General features: G+C 49.2%; 8 protein-coding genes across 8 annotated transcripts; 6 read left to right on the top strand and 2 right to left on the bottom strand.

Moving 5' to 3' along the window:
- Positions 1–787: 787 nt before the first annotated feature.
- Positions 788–1,552, top strand: DEU56DRAFT_898166 (uncharacterized protein; the record flags this gene model as incomplete). The annotated part of the gene is made up of 5 exons (XM_041356457.1): positions 788–940; positions 991–1,095; positions 1,158–1,231; positions 1,293–1,353; positions 1,406–1,552. The coding sequence occupies 5 exons, from the start codon at positions 788–790 to the stop codon at positions 1,466–1,468; spliced, it is 456 nt and encodes a 151-aa protein (XP_041213710.1). The 3' UTR covers positions 1,469–1,552.
- A 1,385-nt stretch (positions 1,553–2,937) lies between these two features.
- DEU56DRAFT_474349 (major facilitator superfamily domain-containing protein) lies at positions 2,938–5,253 on the top strand. The gene is made up of 10 exons (XM_041346400.1): positions 2,938–3,445; positions 3,499–3,518; positions 3,570–3,677; positions 3,731–3,816; positions 3,865–3,877; positions 3,928–4,149; positions 4,198–4,575; positions 4,620–4,736; positions 4,791–4,931; positions 4,990–5,253. Exons 1-10 carry the CDS (start codon positions 3,302–3,304, stop codon positions 5,183–5,185), a joined length of 1,425 nt encoding a protein of 474 aa, XP_041213709.1. The 5' UTR covers positions 2,938–3,301; the 3' UTR covers positions 5,186–5,253.
- Positions 5,254–5,642: 389 nt separating this feature from the next.
- On the bottom strand, positions 5,643–7,891 carry DEU56DRAFT_955165 (cytochrome P450; the record flags this gene model as incomplete). Its single annotated transcript, XM_041359220.1, has 12 exons — positions 5,643–5,833; positions 5,884–5,912; positions 5,980–6,012; positions 6,070–6,354; positions 6,407–6,658; positions 6,709–6,775; positions 6,824–7,113; positions 7,167–7,305; positions 7,365–7,502; positions 7,557–7,600; positions 7,650–7,738; positions 7,796–7,891. Coding segments are annotated over 12 exons (1,653 nt in total), but the record flags the coding sequence as incomplete, so codon positions are not given.
- A 1,425-nt stretch (positions 7,892–9,316) lies between these two features.
- DEU56DRAFT_726914 (major facilitator superfamily domain-containing protein) lies at positions 9,317–11,192 on the top strand (the record flags this gene model as incomplete). The annotated part of the gene is made up of 9 exons (XM_041347949.1): positions 9,317–9,445; positions 9,500–9,519; positions 9,573–9,680; positions 9,737–9,826; positions 9,934–10,149; positions 10,196–10,579; positions 10,626–10,742; positions 10,788–10,928; positions 10,991–11,192. The coding sequence occupies 9 exons, from the start codon at positions 9,317–9,319 to the stop codon at positions 11,190–11,192; spliced, it is 1,407 nt and encodes a 468-aa protein (XP_041213707.1).
- Positions 11,193–11,685: 493 nt separating this feature from the next.
- On the bottom strand, positions 11,686–14,477 carry DEU56DRAFT_878996 (cytochrome P450; the record flags this gene model as incomplete). The annotated part of the gene is made up of 13 exons (XM_041356058.1): positions 14,047–14,477; positions 13,897–13,991; positions 13,744–13,832; positions 13,650–13,693; positions 13,460–13,597; positions 13,269–13,407; positions 12,941–13,212; positions 12,824–12,890; positions 12,515–12,772; positions 12,127–12,447; positions 12,032–12,064; positions 11,943–11,971; positions 11,686–11,885 (listed from the first exon to the last, which is right to left on the bottom strand). Exons 1-13 carry the CDS (start codon positions 14,177–14,179, stop codon positions 11,686–11,688), a joined length of 1,818 nt encoding a protein of 605 aa, XP_041213706.1. The 5' UTR covers positions 14,180–14,477.
- Positions 14,478–14,710: 233 nt separating this feature from the next.
- Positions 14,711–15,783, top strand: DEU56DRAFT_907674 (uncharacterized protein; the record flags this gene model as incomplete). The annotated part of the gene is made up of 4 exons (XM_041356928.1): positions 14,711–14,767; positions 15,223–15,349; positions 15,408–15,463; positions 15,517–15,783. 4 exons carry the CDS (start codon positions 14,711–14,713, stop codon positions 15,781–15,783), a joined length of 507 nt encoding a protein of 168 aa, XP_041213705.1.
- A 2,563-nt stretch (positions 15,784–18,346) lies between these two features.
- Positions 18,347–21,003, top strand: DEU56DRAFT_976941 (kinase-like domain-containing protein). The gene is made up of 7 exons (XM_041359627.1): positions 18,347–18,591; positions 18,652–18,831; positions 18,884–18,914; positions 18,967–19,274; positions 19,332–20,485; positions 20,545–20,674; positions 20,727–21,003. The coding sequence occupies exons 1-7, from the start codon at positions 18,493–18,495 to the stop codon at positions 20,952–20,954; spliced, it is 2,130 nt and encodes a 709-aa protein (XP_041213704.1). The 5' UTR covers positions 18,347–18,492; the 3' UTR covers positions 20,955–21,003.
- Positions 21,004–23,570: 2,567 nt separating this feature from the next.
- Positions 23,571–24,977, top strand: DEU56DRAFT_976940 (uncharacterized protein; the record flags this gene model as incomplete). The annotated part of the gene is made up of 9 exons (XM_041359626.1): positions 23,571–23,693; positions 23,750–23,840; positions 23,897–24,002; positions 24,056–24,105; positions 24,164–24,232; positions 24,296–24,364; positions 24,422–24,628; positions 24,677–24,727; positions 24,783–24,977. Exons 2-9 carry the CDS (start codon positions 23,832–23,834, stop codon positions 24,975–24,977), a joined length of 756 nt encoding a protein of 251 aa, XP_041213703.1. The 5' UTR covers positions 23,571–23,693; positions 23,750–23,831.
- Positions 24,978–27,222: the final 2,245 nt, after the last annotated feature.

The following is a 27,222-nucleotide window of genomic DNA, read 5'->3' as shown; positions in this document are numbered from 1 at the left end:
TAGCGGAGAGGAAAGAAGTCGTAGCCTAAGTAATGTGGCGGATCCGAGATAGTTCAAAGTACATAGAGTATACCTAAAGAGTGAATGCAAGACGCGCCGAGAAGAACGGCGCGTATGACGCGCATATATTGATATCACGCGTTTTGATCACATGTTCTCAAAATTACACGAGTATACCCCCGGGTACCTAACCGCCAGTGTCCCGAAAATATAACGACCGCTATGACATCGGATCATTTGGGATTCATACACCCTATCTGTGAAACGCTCGTAATCTTGCGTTGCGAACATTCGCGCACAGAGTCTAGGTGTCCTTCAAACCTTCTCGATGTTTGTTTTGATGCATTTCGCGGGGCCCATCAGATGGCATCCTGGATTTTCTGCATCACGATTCACGGTAGATCTGAGCTCTGACTGTGTAGGGGATACTACTGGTTTTCATACTCACCGCTTTGGAATCTCTAACCGTACCGATATCTCTTTATGCCTTTGCTCCGTTCTCAGAGGACACGTCACCTGTCACTGTCAAAATACTTTCTTCTCCGAGTCGTCAGATGGGTGGTCTCGGAGTTTCTGGATCACGGACCCGGCAGATCTGCGCCCAAGTCATACCCAGCATCAAGACAAACACATTCTAGAAACTCAAACGTTGTGATAATGCTCCGTAACATCCTTTCGAGGCAATCACCTGCTGCAAAACATATAAAGGTTGCATCGTCTGAGGGTAACCTTCATCAACCCAACTGTCAATCACAGTTACTCCGAGTCACAAACTCTTCATCTTACCATGTCTATCCCACTTGCCGGCACTTACAAGATCGTCAACGCCAGTTTCCAGACCAATCAGTTGTTTGACTTGCAAGGTGGAGGTGTCAAACCAGGAACCCCTATCGTTGCCCGCAGCAACGCCAAGTTCAAGAACGGCGATAACGAAATACTCGTTAGTATTGATTATTTGATTCGAAAGGCTCAGGCTCACAATAAACACAGTGGACGTTGCAAGTGTTGCGCAACGCGAACCCAGGCATGATCGTCAGATTGATCAACGTCGCAGCCGGCACATTCGCTCAACCCACGGCTGGAGTTCCGAGCAACGTAAGTCATGCATGTCCGTCACGAAGTACTGTTTTGACTCGGCGCATCTTCGAGTATGCTAGGGTAGCGCTGTCGTCGGTGATGGTACTGTCGCGGAGTGGCTCCTCGCTCCGACTGCCACCCTCGGACAGTACTCGTGAGTAATTGGCCTGAAAGCTGCATCGCAATGTTTGTTCAAGTGACTCGTGCACGCGCAGGATCCAGACCGTTGATGGGATGTTCGCCTGTTCCCTTTCCGCTGGCGTTGATTTCACTGAGGTACGCGCTCATCATGCATCACAGGACTACGACTCACGTTTGGCATTCACAGGTGAGGCTACAGGCCACTAATTTATCGGACGCCCAGCAGGCCTGGGTGTTTGCCCCCGCCTAAGTGTAGCTGTGAGACAATAGCTCAGGTTATCGATTGAATGGCGGATTCAGTGAAGCTTGTTGTTGAGGTCGTGTATCAGTTAACAAGGTTCTGCGTCGAGTTTTGATCATATACGAATTTGATTTTTTTTTTCCGTATCTGTGTGAGGCTCTGTGAGCAGACATCGAAAATTAGGAGCTGAAATCCATCGAATCGTGTAAACCCAGCTGCGCACGTCAATGAATCCTGTTCGTGGTTCTCTATGGACCACGTTGGATGCGGCGCTGTCAGGCCACAGGGGTTGTACCCTTGACTCACAACGCCCGTTTTTATGTAAATTTAGGAACTGTGGTAAAAATCATGTAAAAATAACTCACGAGGCTGCCCATGTTTTGTCTCGACTCTCTACAAGTAGAACAACATCAGCGCTCAGCATGGATGAACGGTGGTGGCATGGTTAACAAATATTGACCCACCATATATTCAAGAATGTACAACTGTCACGATATTGATTCAACAGGCTAGCCTAGGGTTTTGAGATTCAATGGTGGTCTCTAGAGGCTGACCTACTACTGCGTACATCCAGGGATCGGGGGACGATTATGGGTTGTGGAAGTATGGTGCGTGCCACTGCGTTGTCTACGCCTAGCTCGAGCTTATGTTGTCGTTTATTTGGATACGGCCGCGGGTGCCCACAGGACTCACGCCTGGAAATTTGAAATACAAACCAATAATTCTCCTCCTCCGTCCTTCCACAAGCCATGCCCCTACTTTCATAACGCGCACTCTATGCGTAGCATGCGAAACAGGCACTGACACGAGTATTGGTGTCACCCTGGTAGCTCTCATTGACCAATCGGGGGGATTTTGCGGTGAGTACGAAGGTGAAGGTGTCCTTTGTAAGTACCGAGTCACTATACCCAGAAATCTCGTTCGTTGATGTATATTTCAATAAAGCTAATGGCGACATCAAAAGCCGCCTGCACTACATAATAACTAGCTGCCCACAAGCCAACCTCCCGCGTACCACTCAAACATGTCAACGAGTTCTTCCCCACCCCTAAAATTCCTTAAATTACACCTCCTCCCTCTCCCTGCGCGCCAAGTGTCTTAAAAAACCACCTTCCTGCCACGTCAATGAAGCAAACCGAGGTTGACATCTGAAATGATGCCATAAACCGAAACGGAAACGAGCATTCACGCCAGCAAGGTACGTCGAAGGCATGAGATAATACTTTCCAGACCTATACTCCGCTTGGGGATATCCATACCTGAAAGCGCGTTGGAGTAAGGCCTTGAGGATGCCAGGCATGAATTACTGATGTTCAGGGAGAATGTACTGACATCATCTTGGGGCATATTCCAGTGTGTGGGTTACCAGCCGCGCTTTCCGCTCCTTCTTCTCCTGCCGGCAGCTTTGGGAAAACGGGCCTTCCAACCTCCTCGACTGTTTGGGCACTGTAGTAATGAATGTTTAGCCATGTGAATCTTGCTGAGCGGTTGATATTTCTCGACTGGGGTATCACTACTAGCGGATAATCGGCATGTTCGGCGTTCTTAGTATGTTTCTATTTCTATTTGATTTGGATGGTTCTTGTTGCTTGAAAAATACCACCCAATACCGTTCTGCCAGGTTCTGCCAGCACTTTCATCCACCTTGATTCAAGACTATCCTGTCATAACACTGTCAGCTGACTGCGCCTACTGCATGCCACGTACCTTGATCACTGCTCGCACCAGATGCGACTAGACTCGATTTGTTCGTGGTTCTCAATTGGGTGCCAGCCAATACTTAATCGATGACCCGCGAAGAAGAGAGTTGTCAGCCCTTCCCACTGTTCTTTTTTTTGAACGATGTTTCCTCTCAGCGATGCAAAATTGGAAACAGCTGATGCCTCCTCTAGCACACCCAGCCATGCCCGTGATCTCGAGAGGAGATTGCTAAGGAAGCTTGATTTGCGCATGTCTATAACCGTGCTTTTATATGCCCTGAACTACGTAAGTCTCAGCCATTTGACGAACTCTATTACTTGGTACTTACCACGGGTTAGATCGACAGATCGAATGTTGGGTATGTTTTGTGTCGTCATATTCGCTGTATATAACATCTCATTGTCCACAGTAGTGCACGGTTGGGAGGTTTCGAGAAAGACCTGCACCTGCAGGGGACTCAATTTGCGACGGTCTTGTCCATCATGTATGTGGGATTCATTATCATGCAGGTGCCATCGTGAGTTGCGTCCTTCATTGAGGGACAGGTCAACGTGACGTTCTGACTTTCAGGAATATGATTCTGCACTGGTTGGAGAGACCTTCTATTCTGATTCCTTGTAGTATGGCGTTATGGGGCGTAGTATCAGCATTAACAGGTTTGTTCACGACGGTTATTCATGAATATGGATGCTAACAGTGCCCAGGGATCACAAAGAAGTGCGCGTTCTTGTTTTTCATCATTGTAACGTCTGATAGTTCAACCCGAGTTATACGGGGGTTCTTCTCGTACGTTCATTGCTTGGTTTTGCCGAAGGACCCTTCTTCCCCGGCATCATATTTCATATATCTGGATGGTACAAGCGAGACGAGCTCGCCGTGCGAACGACTCTCGTTACTTGTGGAGGTGTGCTCAGCGCTGGATTCGGAGCCTTGATTGCATCCGGTATACTTTCAGGCATGCAGGGAAAACTTGGTCAAGCTGCGTGGAGGTGAGAAAAGACCGTCTCCGTTATTAATTGAAGCTGAAACATCTGTAGATGGTTGTTTTACATCGAGGGCGGCGCCACCATTCTAGTCGCGATTTGTGCAATGTTCATTCTTCCTGATTTCCCGCACAACACCAGATGGCTCACTCCGGAGGAAAGAGCACTTGCTATTTCTCGCCTTGCAGAAGATGGCCAGGGAAGAGCTGACGAGCTTGGGAAACAGACGACCGTGCAAGGACTGCGGGATGCTGTGTCCGACTGGAAGGTGTGGTGGTTTTCAGTCGCGCTCACTGTCAGTTATGTGGCGCTGTCATTCAGCGTTTACTTCCCAACGATCGTCGCGACTCTGGGATACGATACGACGATAACTTTGCTGCTCGCCGCTCCTCCATGGGTATTGTCCACGATAGTTGCATTTGTTATGTCAAGGTCAGTGAAATCTCCATCTCAAATCCCATCTCATGGACGATCAGGTACTCTGACAAGAAGAGAAAGCGTTTTATATTCATTTGTTTATCAAATGCACTCACTGCCCTTGGATTCATCATATCCATCTGTACGATGAACACGGTTGCGCGCTACGTTTCGGTGTAAGCAGTATCATCGCTCATAGTGTTATCTTTTTGTACTCAAGAGACGTATAGGTTCCTGATGGCTCAAATCGCCGGAGGACAAATAATACTCTGGGGGTGGGTCAACAACACTTTTACCAGAGAACCTGCCAAGCGGGCTGTTGCCATCGCTATAATTAGTGGATTTTCTGCGATAGGGAACATCATTGGATCGTTAGTGACATCGATCTCTTGCTCTCGCTGATTATCTACAAATTAACTTGTCTCATAGGTACGTCTGGCCGCTTCAATGGGGCCCGACATATCGTTATTCCTCTGCGATCTGCTTGGGAGCACTCGGGGTGTCGACGACCATGTTTGGTATGATGTATTTGCATTTGAAGCGTTTGAATGAGCGGATTGAGAGGAACGAGCGGGATGGGAAGGATATTGATATCAGTCACATTGGTTTTAGATATCTGCTTTAGTCTGTGATTATTGCGGCCTTCACTCATGTAGCTAGGGAATGGAGAATACTTAGAACAGCTTCTTAGTATAAGTATCCTGATTTCGGCGGCTGGCAATGTGCCTGCTTCTGGCAGACAGAAGCTTCGAATCTGATGTGGCCTCTTGAACTGGCCGAAGGCTCTACCCTACTTGCTACCAAGCCATGCAAATGGTGGAAAACACTGTTTGAAACACCTGCCTGCACCACCCCGTTGGTACCCCACTTGCTGTAATACTGTAGGTAGCGCTTTGCAATGCAGTAACTTATATTTACACGCGACTTTCCTGTAAGCGAGTCTTTCTTTGGGTTTCGATCGTACATTGTAGTATATGTATTCGACTGTTGATGATGTAGCTCTACTGCATAGGACTTGCTAGTAGGCGCAGGCATTACCGCTGAATGCTACACAACATGCTCGAGGCAACAGCCTACCAAATAAAATCATCCTTCTTCACCAGCCGCACATTCAATGGCACCTGCGGCGTTACGCCATCCCCTGCGGGTGGCTTCACAACAGGGATATGAAATGCCTGGAGCTTCCATTGTATCTCTTTCACGTGCCCTTGTGCATTCCGCTCTGTCGGGAGCGAGAAGTGCAGACGCAGCACAAGCGTTGCGAGAACTTGTTCTGATGAAGAGCGTTAGTTGGAGTACCCGCAAACGAGGGTACAGACGTACTTAATTCCATTTCGGCGAATTTAAACCCGCTGTAGATCGGAACGGGATTGGTGGTGGTTAGTTGGGGGATGTCATGCGAGGGATGAAAGAACTAACATGCAGGAGCGGCTACCACCGAGAAACGTCATCCTATGTGCATTTTAGCATGCATACATGAACTCCGAGGAAAGCGCTGCAAGTACTCACATGTTGGAATATACACCAGGAAACCGCACATTATCATTATCTTTGACAGGCGCACCCAACGGGACATCCACTTCTTGTGCTTGCGAGGGAGCGGCCAGAGGGGATGAAAGCCATCGCTCCGGCCTCCACTCATTCGCGTCGGCACCCCACACCCCTCTGTGGCGATTCGCAGCGAGGATGGAGATGATTGTAAAGGTGCCCTTTGGGATCGCAACGGCGGACGTGTATCCACCAGACCGGGAGCGTGTGGGGAAGTGTAAAGGGAGGGTGGTTGCTTTGGACGTTCTGTGGGAGATCTCTTTATGGGAAGGGAGAAACATGAGAAAGGGGGACGTACACTCGGCCCATGACTGGGAGGGAGGGGTAGAGGCGGAGGGTCTCTTTGACGACACCGTCGAGGAACGGTAGGCTCATGAGGATGTCGTAGGGCAATTCAGCAGATGACGTGTCGTCGTCTTCTTCGAGTGTCTTCATGGCATCGTGAATTTCGCTCCTGAGTCTTGCTTGAGCACCGGAGTGTTGGGCAAGCAAGTAGATGCAGCGGGCGAGTGCGGAGGTGGTCGTGTCAAGGCCAGCAAATACCATAACGCTGTCATCAGATCGGTTAGTGTGATTGACGTGCGGATTATTGATACCTACTTCATTTGTCCCAACAACTCAGCATCCGTGAGGCGTTCCGCGTTGGACGACATGGCATTGGCCTTTACTGCGCACACTTGAGCGAGGATGTTCTCGAAATACCCGTAGAACTTACGCATGATATCCATCATTGACGTCATCGAATCACTGTCTCTGCAGGTAGCGTCAACAGGGTGCAGCGTTTCTTCAGCCTCCATGGCAGCTTTTTTCTCCGAAAACGCCTTTCGACTGGCACTATCCATCGTTTCCACTATACGTCGCATCTCCCGCACGTCCGCCATATACTGCGTCGGAAGCCACGGTACCGTGACCAAATCAAGGACTTTCCTTGCCCAGTACGGGGAGCAGTAGTGCATGATGATCGCTACGATCGGTCGTACCTTCATGAGTTTTCCAATCAAGGGGCTGCAGTACATCATTGTACATATGGGTTCAGACACCGAAATGACCGGACATACCCGATCTTCCGCAGCGCTTCCGGGTACGGGTCACTTTCTGCTGCTGAAAGGGTGTTGCTGGGGTACCCGAGGACGCCTTGGCAGACACCGTCGAGAGCACAGCGGGATAGCCATGGGAGGATGTCGATCTCTTTGTGAGCTGTACCAAAAGTGTCAATGGAGGGAGGTTATGTGTGAGTGCGAGAATGTGACACGTACAGCTGTCAGCGGGAAGTTTGGCCGCAAGAGTGGATGTGAGTCTGTCGGAAATGGGGTGTAGTGTGGAGAGTAGTCGTCGCATGTTTGATGTCGAGAAGACGGGGTTGAGAAGTTTGCGTTGCCGGCGATGTTGCTCTCCTGGTAAGACTCAGTGTTAAAAGAAGACTCGGATTTTGAAGAGATGTACCCCACCGACGGTGGATATCAGACCTTCACCGAACACGAGTTTGTTTGACCTTGATAGTACCGAGTCAATTCAGTATGAGAAAGTAAGAGAATACTGACATAATGAAGGGGTTGGGCTCTTCGAAGATGTGCTGCTCTTTGACGACCATGTGATACAACGCGCGTGGGTCGGACACGTATACAGTTTCCTAAGTGTCGCAAGTGCGTTCAAGGTGATGTGCAGTAGTTAATGTGAATGGACTCACGTCTGGCGGTCCATGGAGCCTCACCGCGCCGCCATATTTCTCTGCAATATGCACGCAGTAGTCAACACCGCCCTCAAAGAGGGACGCGATATTTCCTACGTGTATGCTATTAGACGAGGTAGTCGAATGACAATGAGGACTAATTCAAGAACGTACCAAATAGCCAACTGCCCCTGTTTGGTCCATCGAGGTCGATGCCGTGCGGTCGTCGTAACAAGAACACGAGGGCCTTGCAGAGAGCGAAAGAGAAAGTTCCGAGTACGCAGACTTGGATCAGAGACATGGTCAGGTAAGACGACTGGAGCGCTGACGCCTATCTGTATCTGGTCAATTATGGCCTAGCCCTTGTAAGTAAGCAAGTACGACTGAGCTTGCGTGTCTGCCAGTGCGCAGGCCGCAGGCCGCAGTTTACCTAGTAAGTAGTAGTACTGGTTTGTTGTGCATGTGCATTGCAACTGGCTGTACATTGTATTCCTGGAATAAATATTAAGAGCCTTTAAGCTCGGTCTCGGAGGCAGAATCGTGACCCGAAGACAGGTTTTCAAAGTCCGTCACGACCGCCGCGGCACCTACCGCCTGCAGTTGGCCTCAGCAGGATGGCTCCTACCAAGATACTGGTGAGGACACTCAAATTCTCACCATCAATGAATGCCACGCACCGTGTTTGATGCGCCAGGAGCTTGCAAAATGTACGTCCACGCACAAGCAATTCGGCAGCATCTGCTCTCATTAAGAGAAACGCCTTAGTGAAATGCACCTTTGTTTATATCACTAGTAGCACATGCCACGTATCGGCTCAGACACCGTTCAGGCAACTGACCTACCGTACCAGCTCCAATTGCCAGTGGTCTCTGACAGTTCACAGCGGGCTTTGACGTGACATTCCAGGCTCACGGTGCCGAATGGAAGACGACCAACAAACCTGCAAATTTCTCGCCGTACGAATTTCCACCTCAAAACCAACATGACAGACAATTTGACGCACACGGAATAAGGTCGGACACACTGGCCCATCGACATAAGGCTAGGTGGAACTCGCTTCCTTGTTAGAGAAGCTATTTCTGGGTCATGCGAGCTGCGGCCCATCAACTTAACCAATGATACAGGAGACTTAGTCACTAGGGTTGACATCGTTCCTTCATCTTATGGAACACATCAGAACATCTAATTCCCTGGTTGATGTCACTGCAGAGGTACACAATTTCATCATGCAGAAAAGGTCTTATTTATCCGCCAATGGGGTTCTGCCAGGTTCTGCGAACAATTCCGTCGCGAGGTCCGGCTCCAATGAGCTCCACTGCCACGCATTGGTAGGTAAAGGAGAGGTGAAACAACATCAATTTGTCCAAGGTGCCCTGTCAATATTTAATCGACCTTGTCAGATGATTCGTGGCTCCCTACTGCAGTGAAGTTCGCACCATTCTTCTTGCCCAGTGTCGCCAAGAAGAGAATCATCAACTCTTCGCGTTGTGTTTTTGTTTTTCGATGTCTAGTCTCAGCGATGCGAAAACGGCCGACTATATGAATGCCGACTTGTTCTCTGCCTCACCCAAGCGTGCCGCCCCGAGCCATGACGACCTCGAGAAGAGATTACTGAGGAAGCTCGATTTACGTATGTCTATCATCATTGTTTTGTATGCCCTGAACTTTGTGAGTTTGAGCTATTTGGCGAGCTCATTGCTTGGTACTTACCACACTGGTTAGGTCGACAGAGCGAATGCTGCGTATGCTACGTGTCGTCGTACTCACTGTATATATCATCTCATGTTGTCCACAGTAGTGCGCGGTTGGCAGGCTTTGAGGAAGACCTGCACCTGCAGGGGAATCAATACGCGACAGTCTTGTCCATCGTATACGTGGGGTACATTCTCATGCAAGTGCCAGCGTGAGTTACGTCCGTCGTTGAGGGGACAATGTCAATGTGACTTCTCTTTCTTTCAGGAATATGGTTCTGCACTGGCTGGAGAGACCTTCTATCCTGATTCCTTGTGGTATGGTGGTATGGGGCTTAGTATCAACATTAACAGGTTTGTTGACACCAGCCATTCGTGAATATGAATGCTAACCGTGCCCAGGAATCACAAAAAAGTGCGCATTCTCATTTTGCATCATTGTAGCATCTGATAGTTCGACTCAAGTTACACGGGGGTTCTTCTTGCCCGTTTTTTTCTTGGCTTTGTTGAAGCCCCCTTTTACCCTGGTGTTTTGTATCTTATATCTGGATGGTACAAACGAGATGAGCTCGCCGTGAGGACGACTCTCGTTACTTGTGGATCTGTGCTCGCCTCTGGGTTTGGAGCCGTTTTTGCATCCGGTATACTTTCAGGCATGCAGGGAAAACTTGGTCAAGCTGCGTGGAGGCGAGAAATGACCGTCTCCGTGATGAATTGAAGCTGAAAGCATATATAGATGGTTATTTTACATCGAGGGCGGCGCCACCATTCTAGTCGCGATTTGTGCATTTTTCATTCTTCCTGATTTCCCGCACAACACCAGCTGGCTCACACCGGAGGAACGAGCACTCGCTATCTCTCGCCTTGCAGACGATGGTTCCCTGGCCGACGAGCTTGGGAAACGAACAACCATGCAAGGACTGCGGGATGCTGTGTCCGACTGGAAGGTGTGGTGGTTTTCAGTCGCCCTCGTATTCCAGTTCGTGGCGCTGTCATTCGTCATCTACTTCCCAACGATAGTCGGGACTCTGGGATATGATACGACGTCAACTTTGCTGCTCTCAGCTCCTCCATGGGTATTCTCCACAATCGTTGCATTTGTTCTTTCAAGGTCAGCGAACGGTCTCTATCACAAGTCGCGTCTCATGAACGACAAGGTACTCTGACAAGACGCAAAAGCGTTACGTATTCCTCTTTGCCTCGAGTGCACTCGCTGGTCTTGGATTCATCATATCCATCTGTACGATGAACACCGCTGCGCGCTATACTTCGATGTAAGTCGAATCATCGCGCTGTTTCTTTTACTCACAGACGTACAGTTTCCTGATGGCTCAAATATCTGCTGCATATATGGTGATCTGGGGATGGATCAACAATATCTTCGCTAGAGAACCTGCGAAACGAGCTGTTGCTATCGCTTTGATTAACGGACTGTCACAGACAGGAAACATCATTGGAGCGTTAGTGTCATCGGTCTCTCACTCTCGCTGAATCATTATTCTCACTTTGACGTGTCTCATAGGTACGTCTGGCCGCCCAACTGGGGACCGACATATCGTTATTCCTACGCTGTCTGTCTATCAGCACTTGGGGTATCGACGTCCATGTTTGGTGTGATGTATTGGTATTTGAGGCGGGTGAATGAGCAGATTGAGAGGAAGGAGCGGAATGCGCAGGATATAAGTGATCTTCGGGGCCCCGTTGGTTTTAGATATCTGGTGTAGTCAACGACTCTTGCGCGCGCGGTTCGGATGGCGAATGCTTTCATCGGCCGGTGTATGTGCGCTACTAATACTCTTAAGACATGTATTCAATAGCGTGTTCGAAATTCTGATCATCGACACAATTGCAATAACTGGTCCACCACACATGAGATAAAAACAAGTGGTTCCTTGAATGCCCAAAAAGTTATATAAATGCTGCCATCCCGGCCAGTTGCAATTGCGTGCACGAGACATCCAAGATACGTAGGTATAAGTACGAGTCCCTCAGTCTCGGATAGAAGATTATGCTTAGGTATGATTAGTCCTACGGAAAGGCAGTACGAGTGGTATAACTATAATGAATGGACGTATCCTCGGTCTCTGATAGAAGACCGAGGGAAGGCGATAATGAGTGTCTGCGTATTAAGTGAGCTATATATGGTGAATAAAAAAAACGACGATAAGATAAATTGAGGCTATGTTCAAGACGGTACGCACAACAGGCCATTATAGCCTACCAAATAAAATCCTCCTCCCTCACCTGCCGCACATTCAGTGGCACCTGCGGCGTCACGCCATCCCCAGCAGGGGACTTCACAACAGGGATATGAAATCCCTTGAGCTTCCATTGTATCTCCTTCACGTGCCCTTGTGCATTTCGCTCTGTCGGGAGCGAGAAGTGTAAACGCAGCACAAGCGTCGCGAGGACTTGTTCTGGTGAGAGTGTTAATTGTGATCGCTATTGTTACACACACGACGGTGTGGACGTACTGATTTCCATTTCGGCGAATTTGAACCCGCTAGGAAATGGGGATTGTGGTGGTTAGTCAGGAGGACGTCATGGGAGGGAAGGGACTGACATGCAGGAGCGGCTGCCACCGAGGAACGTCATCCTGTGTATGATTTAGTACGCATACCATATAATTAATGAACGGAAAGCGCTATCAGTACTCACATGTTGGAATACACACCAGGAAACCTCACACCATCCTGGACGCCTAGAATAGGCGCAGTCCGTCTCGACACGGACACGGCGTCTTCTCCACCAACCGGAGTATCTATGCCATGTGTCTCTGAAGGAGCAGCCAGAGGCGATGACAACCACCGCTCGGGCCGCCAGTCATTAGCATCGGCACCCCATATCTCTTGATGGCGGTTTGCAGCAAGGATGGAGATGATTATATGGGTCCCCTGCGGGATCGTGACCACGGACGTGTCCGCACCGGAGCGTGAGCGCGCGGGGAAGTGTAAAGGGAGGGTGGTTGCTTTGGTCGCTCTGTGTGTGGTCCCGTGTGCGAAGTGAGATCTCTATATGAGGACTATTAGGAGAAGGATGGACGTACGTTCGGATCATGAGTGGGAGTGAGGGGTAGAGACGGAGGGTCTCCTTGACGACGCCGTCGAGGAAGGGGAGATTCATGAGGACGTCAAAGGGCAGTTCGGCGGATGGGATGCCGTCTTCCTCCAGATGTCTCGAGGACTTCATGGCATCAGCAACTTCGCTCCTAAGTCTCGCTTGAGCACGAGGGTGCTGGGCGAGCAAGTAGACGGAGCGGGCGAGTGCGGAGGTTGTTGTGTCGAGGCCAGCAAATGCCATGACACTGTAACGATATCAGACAATATCTGTGATGGGCGCAATATGAGAAACCTACTTCATTTGTCCCAACAACTCAGCATCCGTGAGTTTTGTTGCATTGGATAACACAGAATTGGCCTTTACTGTGCGTGCTTGAGCGATGATGCTCTCGATTGTAGTCGATGGGACTCACACATGATATCCATCATCGACAGTATCGAATCACCGTCTCCGCTTATCATATCATCGGCCTCCATTGCCGCTTTTTTCTCTGCAATTTTTTTGCGACTGACGCTATCCATCGTCTCTGCGATGCGACGCATCTCCCGCACGTCTCTCATAAATTGCGTTGGGAGCCAGGGCACCGTGATCAAATCAAGGATTTTTCTTGCCCAGTACGGCGAGCAGCAACGTACGACGATCAGCACGAACGGCCGTAGCAAGCAGAGCTTTCCTATCAAAGGCCTACAGTGTGTCCTGATATGTTTCAAAAGAAAGAGATCCAAAATGAGCGGACGCACCCGACCCTCTGCAGCGCTTCGGTGTATGCGCCGTCTTCTGCTGTTGAGAGGGTGTTTGACGGGTACCCAAGGATGCATTGGGAAATGCCGTCGAGCGCGCAGCGGGAGAGCCATGGGAGGATATCGATCTCGTTGTGTGCTAAGCCACGGGTATCAGCTTAAGTTACATTAAGAAACAATGTGGTACGTACAGCCGTCAGCAGGGAGTTTAGCTGCGAGGGTGGATGCTAGTCTGTCAGCGATGTGGTGTACTGTGGAGAGGAGTCGTCGCATGTTTGAAGTTGAGAAGACGGGGCTAATGAGCTTGCGTTGCCGGCGATGCTGTTCTCCTGGGGTAATGTCAGAAGAAGAGTCATCAATTGTTGACGAGATGTGCCGCACCGACAGTGGATATTAGGCCTTCGCCAAATACCAGTTGGTTTGACCTTGATGGCACCGAGTTAATTTGGTATGCGAAAAATAGGATGATACTGACATGATGAAGTCATCAGGCTCTTCAAAGATGTGCTGGTCTTTGACTACAATGTGATGTAGTGCACGTGGGTCGGATACATAGATAGTTTCCTAAAAAATGAGCGTTCGTAAGGGCAACTTGGAATACGCTGATGTGTATCGTGAACAGACTTACGCCGTACGGCCCATGGAGCCTCACCGCGCCACCATATTTTTCTGCAATGTTCACACAATAGTCGATGCCGCCTTCAAAGAGACTGATGACGTTGCCTGTGTGGAAGTCAGACACGGGGGCGGAATGACGACGAGTAGATGATTCAAGAACCTAAGAGCCAATTCCCCCTGTCGGGACCATCGAGATCGATGCCATGGGGTCGTCGTAGTAGCAAATTGAGGACTTTGTAGAGAGTGAAAGAGAAGGTTCCGAGAACACATAGTTGGATGAGTGACAGCGACATGGTAACTTGACCAGGAGGTAAGACGACTGTGCTGGCTCCGTTGATATATTTCTGGGGAGATTCGGACTAGTCACTATTGGGATGTTATAATTATTAGTGAAGGAGCGCCGTGGATATTGTCCCAAGTTATAGCGGTGTTAACTTGTTGTTAATATTATGATTAATCCGAGTCTCGGTTTGGGTCAAGGCCATGTCGAATAGGCTAATGATGGACCGTTACTCAACCTAGCTCAACCTTTGCTGTAGGCAAAAGTGAATACCATGAGTCCCACACACACGCCAGCACGATGTTTGAGCACGGTCTGAAAAATATTTAAGAGGTTGAATTATTCGAGTCCGTCATGCTCACGCTGTGACGTTATACTAATAAGTAAACCCCGAAAAGTCGCATGCAGAGATGTCATGATGTCTAGTTTGGGACCAACCGTGACATACCTAGTGCGATAGGGAGTCGGTAACATCCCTTCACCGTGCAATACCACAAGATATCATAAATTGGCTCTCTCTCTGATGTTGATCTTTGGTCCGAAGATGCCGCACGAAGACATGCCTGGTGACCCCCGGGTAAACTATCGTACCGCTGCTATGGTCTGCTTCTCACTCGTCAAATATAGGTAGAAGCACGATGCGATGAATTCGACTGGAGTACTCGGCTGCCCAACTGTTCGGGCGCTCGGATGGTGGGGATGCATTGTCCGATGCCAAGCATCCGAACTCTTTTAGTAAAATATCAATGTCACGTGCGCGCGTGCACGCGTGCTATCACAGCGTAAAGTATTGAACAGTACCAGTGTACAGTACATCGATGCAAACTAGTCACTAAGCTCATAAACATGCTTTCCGACTCCGATACCGAGGATATTCAAACCCTCACCATCAACGAGCACTACGCAAAATAGTTCGAATTCAAGAAAGAGCGCGAGCAGCTCGCAAAATGTGCGTCTAGTGACTGTATTCGTGACAGAATTCAACTAACTAACACATGACTACCAGTAAAAGAAAAATACGGGTCTGACTTTGAGGACGAGGAGACAGACTCTTAGGACGCAGCTGAAGATGAGGACCGGGAGGAGCTCACGCCTGCAGTGGACGCTGTGATATTGAGGATGCTAGCAAGGATCAAGAAGAAGAATCCCGCCATCTACAACACCGAGAATATTATCTTTGAAGGTTAATAAATTGCGTCTGTCTTAAACCCCGCCAGTTCTGATACTTATTAGAGGAGCAGGAGCGCACCGCCGTTCATGCCCCCCAGGTGCAAACGCGAAAAAAAGCAAGGATAAAGTGAGTGTTCGTATCACGAGTACAATCCTACACTTAATACCTCTCATTTATAGACGAAACCTCTTACTTTCTGCCAAGCAACTCTCGCATCCGCTCTCGAAGCCAACATATCCCGTTCGCCCACTCCAGAACCACACATACCCACACACACTGAGGAACAGCGTTGGCTGCGTGATGAAACCCGTGCCGCATTCCACACTGCCGTCGATGAGAGTGATGATGACAGATTGCTTGTCCCACGAGAGAAAACCAAGGGTGAACTTGAGCATGAAGAAGAGGAATACAGAGAATACCTAAAGCATGCTTGGCGGGGATCTTGAAGGTCTCATAGAGGTCGAAAACTCGGGTATAGGTGCAGGGACTGAGAACAGCGAAGAGGGCAGCGGTGAAAGAAAGAAGAGCAAGACGAAGATAAAAGGTAACGGGGACGTCCGAGCAAGAGGCCGACCAGGAGTTCCTCATAACGAGGATATCTGAATCCTCACCATCAACGAGCACTACGCGAAAGTGTTCGAATTCAAGAAGGCTGCACACACTGCAAGTATTTTCTTCGGTCGTTGGTACCTTGACTTTACAGTGAGCTTTTAATCGGAATCTTGTGGGCCTCTCACCGTCTCGTAACACAGCGTATACGTAGTAAAAGCCTGAGGAGGAGTGTCGTGGAAGTGAGGTTATTTTCAAAACACTTTGCGGTGCAATTGAGTGATTCAGGTCAATTTGAGGGTGAAAACATGTGTTAGGAAGATCTATTAACGGTCCGATATGAATCATTATATGGCCGTACCACATATGAATGTTTTACAACTACAGGGCGGGACGGAGTGCACCGGTGAGGTTGTAATAGAGACACACGCAGGTGGCAGGCACATCATCAAGTTTGGGTCACTCTGTCAGAGGATCGCACACACGACATGTATCTTAAATATCAGATTCACATTAAGAGTTTGAGAATTGTCACTACTAAAATTCAAAGGCACCTCCATTAATATTGCCCATGCAACATTGAGATATGTTCAGACTCCACTGTGACGAGCAACCACATTGACAAGTCAGCAACGAACTATATGTCGTGCCATCAACCACGGCACCAGTGCGAAAGCAAAGACAGGACTCACTGTCCAGATGCGCTGCTCATTGACAGGCTGCCAGCCTAAGTATTACAGTATTTTTGACCTGTAGGCTGTTGGCATTGAAAGGCGCAAGTGGTGAGTAATGGGGTTGAATTCTGAATGCAAAGCAAACTACTCATACTCACGGACACCAAATCACAACGAAGGCCACTGCAGCAATGACTGTCCGTCTTGCAAGGCATGCCTATTGAGCTGCATGCACTGACAGACATAGATGCTGCCAAAGCAGCAATGACGACGAGGAAGGAGAATTGCATGAATTGTGCGAAGTGATACGATCTTTGCAAAGGGAATCTTGACTGAGGTGGGGGGGCACATTCAACATGGCTTGCTTTTATATCTTGAAAATAATGTTGTAAGCAGAACTTGGAGGTTCTATTGGTTTGGCAGATTGGTTGCGCCTGGTGGATGACAAAACTCAACGCTGATGATCCTAGTAGAGTCCCATAATCAGCGGATAAACAATCCAGAACTCAAACATATAAATGGGCTGTGACGCAATGCCACAGATCTCAGAACAGACTTCATGGTGATCTAACGATTGGTTCGCTTTATGCCGCTGCCCATTGCCACGGGCCACCGCGGCCATGGGTAGGGAGGGAGCCTGAGTAAATGTTGAATATGAAGCTCTTTTGTGAGACGAAGGAGCAATTATATTCTCAGCCACGTACATTGTGGAAAATGTAGTCGGATCATTATCCGTCTTGTCCTAGATCCGCATATGTAAGACAGAGGAAAAATTGGAGCCGGTAGATGTTCGATCTTGTTCACAAGAGGGTGAACGTGAACTCGATGCGGATGCGAGGATGCATTTAGTACCTGCAAGGTATGCGGCTTTCCTGCTGCTGCTGGGGATGCAAAGTTCGGGCGCTAGCGCTCGCTGGGCGGAGGTGTTAGGCATCGTCACAGGTGGTTTTAATTGGTTCAATGAGGCGTGGAAACCGCAACCACATTGGAAGTTGGAACCTACTGAAACAAGCCAACGCGATGGGCGTATCATTAATTTCATTCATAATTAAGAAGTGACAAGCAGTTGCCACTTCGCGAGGTCAAAAATCCTGCAGTTGAGGACGAGTCCAAAATGGCCGGTCTTGGTGTAGGTCTGGGACTGCGACGAAATCTTGGTGTACACTCTGGCACGGTTTGCACAATGCAGAGTTTGAAGTCGGGTCAATATTTGCAGCCGTGCAGTGGCAGAACAGCTCGCTGCTATGCCCTTTCTCAACTTCAACCTCCTGTGCGAACCAGCTTAAGCCTCAGACTCACACCATATCGCCCAGTTAGGACGGAGACCAAAATCAGCATTTCTTTCGATATCCTGGGCAGCGGGCAGGCGGGCAACAGCGAGGTGGTGGGGGAGTGAGGATGATCGCATGGGAGCTTCATTATCACTCCGCTTCATTTTGCCGAGGGCACCAAGACTTTGTCACAGTCGCAGACCTAGATTCTGCGACACCCAGACAGACCTGCAGTTGGACGAAAAGTAACACGAAAAGATGAGCTGCTGAGCCAGTTTCAGTCTGTCACTGCTAGTTGTACTTAGACTTACTTTCGGAGACCGCGGAGGAATCGGAGGAATTACTCACTGAGTGTTTCACAAGTCCGCTAGGATCCACATCTTGAAAGTGCTGCCAAGGGTGATTTGTAGTTTGCTGATGGGTGCAGGTCCTCCGCGTGAGTGCCGGGGGTCCTGGCTCAGTGGCTGGAGTCCTGGCTTGTAGGTAGTCGCTTACTCCATGTTGTAGTCGGTCCTCGATAGATAAAGCCGTTGCCTCCTGCTATAGAGGTTTGGCCTTGGGTTCCCTTGCAGTCCGTGTCGGTCCAACGGGCAAACCGCATTTCAGTTGCATACTATCACGTTTTGCAACTTCTAATTAACCGCATAATATCGCTTTATTCATGGACATTCCTGATCCCCAGGTTACAGGTCCGGTGAAAATGAAAAAACTGGCTATTGAAATTGGTGGTGACCAGTGCCGAAGTGCTCTGGATGAAACAGTGAGTCACACTCAAGCCTCAGGCCTCAGGATCAGTGTGAATATAACGATTATTACTCAGGCCGTGAGGCGAGAACTCGCGCAGTGGCGCAAAGTTAGCCATTGCAATGTTGTCTCAGTCTTCGGTGTCTTTTATCGCGATTTGACACCATTCCTGGTCACCTCGTGGATTGTAGGCAAAAATCTGAATGTCTTCTTCAGGGAGAATGACCATCTCTCACCGCTCCACCGCATGCGTATGGTAAGTCGGCTGTACAAGAAGCGATTTCAACAGCATGCCCACACATCTGCAGATCCTAAATGTGGCGTCAGGTCTAGAATACTGTGCGTACCGTTCTGACTGGCTCGTCATTACCTTACATGTTTTCATATGCAGTACATGAATCCTCCATTGTCCACGGACATCTAACTGGGGTACGTTCAAAGTTTGATTATCTCCGACATGGCGTTTCCTACATAAAACACTTACAGGCCAATGTCATCATAAATGAAGAAATGTTGCCAGTTTTAACAGACTTCGGACTCACGTCAGTACGCGGACCCATGCAGGGTAGCGCCTTCCTTCGAACATCCAGCGATGCCCCGGGTGCAATCAGATGGGCAGCGACAGAACTTATTACAAAAGAGGTCGAAAGCCCCACAATCCACAGCGATATCTATTCTTTCGGCAGCATCGCGTTGCAGGTCGGTCGTCTAAGTGTCGCCTCTACTTGATTCTCTTTTGTTAAATCATCAGTCCAGGTAGCCACTGGAAAAGTTCCGTGGAGCGAACTGGATGACGATTTTAATGTCGTTGTGCAACTAAGTCAGGGTCTTGTGCCTCCTCGACCGAAGGACTCCTGGATCAACGATGCTCTTTGGGCATTTATCGAAAGCTGTTGGGAATTTGTTCCAGAGGATCGGCCAAATTCCGCGAATGCGCACATCGTTATGCAGCGCGAATCTCTCGCGCTGCTTCGTACGCACAACGAGTGTCCGACTGACAAAGCCAATCCAGCCGTTACAGATCGTAGATATTCCCTCCAAAAAAGGGGGAGCATCAGGGACCTGCCGAGTGACAGGAGTGTCCCTCTCCCTGACGCTGCAATCCAGCCTGAGAGCACGCGCCACGTTAGTGTACCCGGCGCCAAACAGGCTCGCAGAAAAGCTGCTATCGACCGCCTCCCGCAACCAATAGTCTCGGACAGGTCCTTCACCTCGGTAAATAATTCACCTCCCACACCGAGATCTTCCACAAAACTCTCCCGCGACCTGGACATACATTTAGATTCAGACTGGATGGAGAGCGAGGAGGAGACGCACGCATCTAGTAGCTTGGGTGTTGCTAGCAAAGGGGATGAGAAGGTTGGAGATGCTAATAGGGCATGGCAGTCCTCGTCAAGTAACTGGGTCGGTACGAGCCTCAGAGCACGACGCGCGTTGCAAGCCCAACTTGACTCATCCGAGATGGTTGAGCAGAAGATTATGGTGCTACTCGACAAGTTAACTGATGAGAGCTTTGATTCGATCTCAGATCAGATCATCGACTTGATGAACAAGAACGTGAATGAGAAGGGCGGGTGGACACTTATCCAAGTCAGCCGGCTGGTGTACGAGAAGGCTATGGGTGATGCTCGTAGTGCGATGTACGCGCGTTTGTGCCGAAAGATGATGGAGCAGACCAGCCAGGGTGCACAAGTCGATGGGATAAAGACCATGGAGGGCAAGACTATCATAGGCGGCCAACTCTTTCTGAAATATCTCCTCGACTGGTGTCAAGATGATTTCGAGCATGGATTGCTCGCGAAGGAGTCAAATGAATATTACGCTCTGCCAACGGCGAAGCACCAGGTCCTGATCAATTTCATCTGCGAGCTTTTCAAGCTACATATGCTCACAGCGCATATCATGCACGAGTGCGTGGAGAAGTTGTTGGGCAACGCCGAAAAAACTCGAGGCAGAGGAAATTGAGAAGTCGGCTGTTGAAGACGGCGGGTCAGCTGCTGGATCCGCCGAAAGGGCGTACGCACATGGAGGAGTGTTTCTTTCGCATGAACAATATCAAAAGACCGGATATCACCCCCCGTGAGCAATCGATGCTTATGGTGCGTGGCTAACCCTGGCGTTTTTGTCGTTGTACTCACTGCTATGGTGCAGGGCGTCATCGAGTTGCGTGATAGCAGATGGGGCAGCGCTGCTGTTGCGACTCGCAGTGCTGTGTTCTATGCCTGTCAGGAAGCAGTACATCATCAAGTTTGGTCACTCCAACAGGTTGTAATCAGTGAACCAAATTTCAACGACCGCGACCTCTCGCGTCTGACCGCGCACGATTCGCGGTTCTTTCTTTTACCATGGAAGCTCTCATATGCTAATCACTGTGCCTGAGGCCTGAAGCTTGAAGCTTGAAGGGCCGAGGATCGCACATACGTCATGTATCTTAAATATCAGATTCACATTGAGAGTTCGAGAATTGTCACTACTAAAATTCAAAGGCGCCTCCATTGATATTGCCCATGCAATATTGAGATTTGTTCGGACTCCATGAGCAACCACATTGACAAGTCAGCAACGAACTATGTGTCGTGCCATCAGCCACGGCACCAGTGCGAAAGTAGAGACGGGACTCACTGTCCAGTTGCGCTGCTCATTGACAGGCTGCCAGCCTACAGCTAGGCAGTCTAGGTGTTACAGTATTTTTTGCCTGAAGGCTGTTGGCATTGCAAGGCGCAAGGGGTGAGTAATGAGGTTGAATTCTGAATGCAAAGCAAACTACTCATACTCACAGTCACCAAATCACAACGAAGGCCTTTGCAGCAATCACTGTCCGTCTTGCAAGACTTGGCTATTGAGCTGCATGCACTGACAGACATAGATGCTGCCAAAGCAACAATGACAACGAGGAAGGAGAATTGCATGATTTGTGTGAAGTGATACGATCTTTGCAAAGGGGAATCTTTACTGAGGTGGGGGGTACATTCAACATGGCTTGCTTTTATATCTTGAAAATAATGTTATAAACAGAACTTGGAGGTTCTATTGGTTTGGCAGATTGGTTGCGCCTGGTGGATGGCAGAACTCAACGCTGATGATCCTAGTGGAGTCCCATAATCAGCGGATAAACAATCCAGAACTCAAACATCCGAATGGGTTGTGACGAAATGCCGCAGGTCCCAGAACATACTCGACGGTGATCTGACGATTAGTTCGCCGCTGCCCCACGGGCCACCGCGGCCATGTCCAGGGAGGGAGCCTGAGTAAATGTTGGATGCGAAGCTCTTTTGTGAGATGAAGGGGCAATTCTATTCTCAGCAACATACATTGTGGAAAATGTAGTCGAATCATTATCCGTCTTGTCCTAGATCCGCATATGTAAGACGGAGGATAAATTGGAGCTGGTAGATGTTCGATCTTGTTCACAAGAGGGTGAACGTGAACTCGATGCGGATGCGAGGCCGGGCAGGATGCGTTTAGTACCCACAAGGTGTGCGGCTTCGCTGCTGCTGCTGAGGATGCAAAGTTCGAGCGCTAGCGCTCGCTGGGCGGGGGTGTTAGGCGTTGTCACATGTGGTTTTAATTAGTTCAATGAGGCGTGGAAACCGCAACCACATTGGAAGTTCAAACCTACTGAAACAAGCCAACGCGATGGGCGTATTATTGATTTCCTTCATAATTGAGAAGTGACAAGTAGTTTCCACTTCGCAAGGTCAAAAAACCTGCAGTTGAGGACGAGTCCAAAATGGCCAGTCTTGGTGTAGGTCTGGGACTGCGACAAAATCTTGGTGTACACTCTGGCACGGTTTGCAAGAGTTTGAAGTCACCAGCGGCTGAATACCGCTGGCATATCACTGCCACAACCGTCTGCTGCCCGGCGCTTCCCACCCCTGCCCACACGCTGAACACGGACCATGGATGTCGGGTCCATATCCGTGCAGTGGCAGAACAGCTCGCTGCTATGCCCTTTCTCAACTTCAACCTCCTCCTCCACTGTGCGAACCAGCTTAAGCCTCAGCCTCACACCATATTTTTTGCCCAGGGCACCAAGACTTTGTCACAGTCGCAGACCTAGATTCTGTGACACCCAGACAAACCTGCAGTTTGAAGAAAAGTAATTTGAAAAAGATGAGCTGCCACGAGCCAGTTTCAGTCTGCTAGTTGTAGACTTCAATACTTTCGGAGACCGCAGAGGAATCGGAGGAATTACTCAGTGTTTCATAGTCTCCCCTAGCCAGACCATATAGAAGGAAGACAGTCGTTCCAGTGTTTCACAAGTCCGCTAGGATCACACCCATCACGTGGTAAGGTTGTACATAACATGATATTCACCCGTGCACGATATCTTCAACCTGGTCATCGGCGAATCCTTACGCTGCAAAGTCTATCTTCAATCATGGTGGACCTTGCATCCCTCTCGCTCTTCCCCGCGACGCGTGTGCAGGTTGAGGAGTCATGGCGCCGAACTTGGCCACAAGATATCATAAATTGGCTCTCTGATATTGGTCTTTGGTCCGAAGATGGGCCGCACGAAGACACGCCCGGTGACCCTCGGGCAAACTATGATCGTGCCCGCTGCTACGGTCTGCTTCTAACTCGTCAAATATAGGTAGAAGCACGATGCGACTTTAAAATCGACTTCCAGGAGTACTCGGCTGCCCAACTTGTTCGGGCGCTCGGATATGGGAATTGTGGGGATGCATCGTCCGATGGGCCTGCAAGCATCCGAACTCTTTGAGTAAAATATACAAGACGTCTTCCGGAGGGGCAAAGATGTCCCGAGGAATGATTGGGTCCAGGTATAGGATTATAATGGTTTCGAGCGTAAGGGAGACGGTGTTGGGAGGAGTTGAATGTGGAAGTTAGATCATGTCAGTTCCTCAATTCTAAAGCTTTCACTTACGCCTCGAGCTCGTTGCTCCCCAAGAATTGGTTTTAGCAAAACTGCGTGTATGTCAAACACGCACAAATAAAGGCGGCCAAGCGCTCGCTGGACCAACGCCAATCATCATTCAATGTGCTATTTGACTATAGCCTGAGTCGGTCTGTAGTGGTGAATGGACTCAAGTTGTCCTTCCGATATACTGTGCACACTCGCAATGATCATTGCTTGCAGGTACCAGTCCTCGCAAAGTACAGTGCTCAGGTTTCAAGCTGATGTGGCCTTTTGTCAAACTAACTCATTCAAGTTGCCAAACAGGCGTTCGACCGATGTGAACTTCTGGTATTAATAGACCAATGGCCGCCGATCAATGACGGGCGCTAACAAACATGTGTTTGGTAGTTACATCTTCATCATCTTCCTCGTTCCTTCGCCTTTTGACACTCATACTCAGTCCTTCCAACACTCGATGAATAAAGACAATCCTGGGAAGAAGCGCTTCAAAGGGTGGCCGAAGCCAAGTCGTTCAACCCCTCATTTGCCAGAGGAGAGGCCGACTGGTGATTTATGGACGCTCGCCTTTACAACTACGCAATGTTTCTAATGTTTACAGACCTCATCTCTCCCGCCTTTGAGCAATGGATCTCGCAGACGATCCCCAGGGTTAGCTCGTGAACTATTTGCCAAGGTGACCAAGTGTTTCGCTCGAAGCGCTCGACAGTCTCCCAACCCTGAACGCACGGGCACACGTTCCAGAGCACAGGATATCGAACCTGTACAGTCAACCGAGGTATGTGAAACCTCAACTCTGAGTATGCCCATGCGTCAGGATTGCTACTAATCACCCTTGTAGGATCCTTCACTCATCGCTTCCACTCCCGAACTGAATACTGAGCAATCTTCCAATCCAGGCGTTGCAAAGGTATGTTCGAGTGACGTTGTCTCCCTCTTTCGATCTAGTACTAACGTCTCTAATTAGGCCGAACAACCCGACCAGAAGTTTGTGAACGAAAGAATCACCGATGCCACGAACATTTTTGCAGGCGTCGGGAATGTCTCAGCAATCGCCCAAAATACCTCTTCAGCGGCCAACAACTTACAGTCTGTTTCCGATACGGTCGACACATTCTCCGTGTTGCTTGGACCCTTGAAGGTGTTCAACTCCTTTGCCAATGGCATTGTCGATGTATGGGCATTTATCTCTGGTTTGCATGCGACTAATACTCATATTTAGGTCCATCCCTACGCGAAGGTGTCGTTGAGCATTTTCACTTGCGCATCGAAGGTTCATTTCTTTCAATCATATTACCTTCATAAGTTAACGGAATCATTCATCGCAGATGATTCTCGATCAGGCGGACCGCGATGACGCTGTCTCCCGTCTGCTCTCAAAGATCTCTGAAGTCTACACCTTCATCACGGAAGAGGAGGAATTGAGCCAAACACAGATACACCCATGCGAAGCTGTAGCACTCGAATGCAAACAGGACTTGACATTGGTATTGGGCTGGATTGTTTTGTTGAATTGTCGCTGATGTCCGAATCCGCATTTTTTTCTGGATGGAGAATTATCCCCTGAGGAGTGCACGCGCGCTATGTGTAGTGTGCACAGCGTAAACTTTGGTGCTGTGCAGTGACTTCCGATACCGAGGATATCCAAACCCTCACCATCAACGGGCACTACGCAAAAGCGTTCGAATTCAAGAAGGCTGCACACACTGTAAGTATTTTTTTCGGTCGTTGGTACCTTGACTTACAAGGAGCTCTTAATCGGAATCTTGTGGGCCTCACCGTCTCGTAACACAGCGTAGTAAAAGCCTGAGGAGGAGTGTCGTGGAAGTGAGGCTATTTTCAAAACACTTTGCGGTGCAGTTCAGATCAATTTGAGGGTGAAAACATCTGTTAGGAAGATCTATTGACGGTCCGATATGAATCATAAGATGGCTGCACCACATGAATGTTTTACAACTACTCAGGGCGGGACAGGGTGCACCGGTGAGGTTGTAATAGAGACACACGCAGGTGGCAGGCACCAACATGAGGTTGTAATCAGGGAACCAACTTTCAACGACCGCGACCTCTCGCGCCTGACCGCGCACGATTCGCGGTTCTTTCTTTTGCCATTGAAGTTCTCATATGCTAATCACTGTTGAAGGGCTGAGGATCGCACATACGTCATGTATCTTCAACATCAGATTCACATTGAGAGTTCGAGAATTGTCACTACTAAAATTCAAAGGCGCCTCCATTGATATTGCCCATGCAACATTGAGATTTGTTTGGACTCCATGAGCAACCACATTGACAAGTCAGCAATGAACTATGTGTCGTGCCATTAACCACGGCACCAGTGCGAAAGCAGAGACAGTACTCACTGTCCAGATGCGCTACTCATTGGCAGCCTGCCAGCCCACAACTAGGCAGTCTAGGTGTTACAGTATTTCTTGCCTGTAGGCTGTTGGCATTGCAAGGCGCAAGGGGTGAGTAATGGGGTTGAATTCTGAATGCAAAGCGAACTACTCATACTCACAGTCACCAAATCACAGCGAAGGCCTTTGCAGCAATCACTGTCCCTCTTGCAAGGCTTGGCCCTTGAGCTGCATGCACTGACAGACATAGATGCTGCCAAAGCAACAATGACGACGAGGAAGGAGAATTGCATGATTTGTGTGAAGTGATACGATCTTTGCAAAGGGAATCTTTACTGAGGTGGGGGGGTACATTCAACATGGCTTGCTTTTATATCTTGAAAATAATGTTATAAACAGAACTTGGAGGTTCTATTGGTTTGGCAGATTGGTTGCGCCTGGTGGATGGCAGAACTCAACGCTGATGATCCTAGTGGAGTCCCATAATCAGCGGATAAACAATCCAGAACTCAAACATCCGAATGGGTTGTGACGAAATGCCGCAGGTCCCAGAACATACTCGATGGTGATCTGACGATTGGTTCGCCGCTGCCCCACGGGCCACCGCGGCCATGTCCAGGGGGGGAGCCTGTGTAAATGTTGGATGCGAAGCTCTTTTGTGAGATGAAGGGGCAATTCTATTCTCAGCAACATACATTGTGGAAAATGTAGTGAAATCATTATCCGTCTTGTCCTAGATCCGCATATGTAAGACGGAGGATAAATTGGAGCCGGTAGATGTTCGATCTTGTTCACAAGAGGGTGAACGTGAGCTCGATGCGGATGCGAGGCCGGGTAGGATGCGCTTAGTACCCACAAGGTGTGCGGCTGCGCTGCTGCTGCTGAAAATGCAAAGGTCGAGCGCTAGCGCTCGCTGGGCGGAGGTGTTAGGCGTCGTCACAGGTGGCTTTAATTAATTCAATGAGGCGTGGAAACCGCAACCACATTGGAAGTTCGAACCTACTGAAGCAAGCCAACACGATGGGCGTATCATTAATTTTCTTCACAATTGAGAGGCGACAATCAGTTGCCACTTCGCGAGATCAAAAACCCTGCAGTTGAGGACGAGTCTAAAATGACCGGCCTTGGTGTAGGTCTGGGATTGCGACAAAATCTTGGTGAAAACTCTGGCACGGTTTGCAAAATTTGAAGTCACCAGCGGCTGAATACCGCTGGCATATTACTGCCGCAACCACCTGCTGCCCGGCGCTTCCCACCCCTGCCCACACGCTGAGCACGGACCATGGACGTTGAGTCCATTTTTGCAGCCATGCAGCGGCGCAGAACAGCTCGCTGCTATGCCCTTTCTCAACTTCAACCTCCTCCTCCGCTGTGCGAACCAGCTTAAGCCTCAGCCTCACACCATATTTTT

This window comes from Suillus clintonianus (assembly GCF_016758775.1).
Source record: "Suillus clintonianus strain FC179 chromosome Unknown DEU56scaffold_6, whole genome shotgun sequence".
Classification (NCBI taxonomy): domain Eukaryota; kingdom Fungi; phylum Basidiomycota; class Agaricomycetes; order Boletales; family Suillaceae; genus Suillus; species Suillus clintonianus.
Note: the sequence above shows the minus strand (reverse complement) of the source record. Positions and strands in the feature narration are given on the sequence as shown.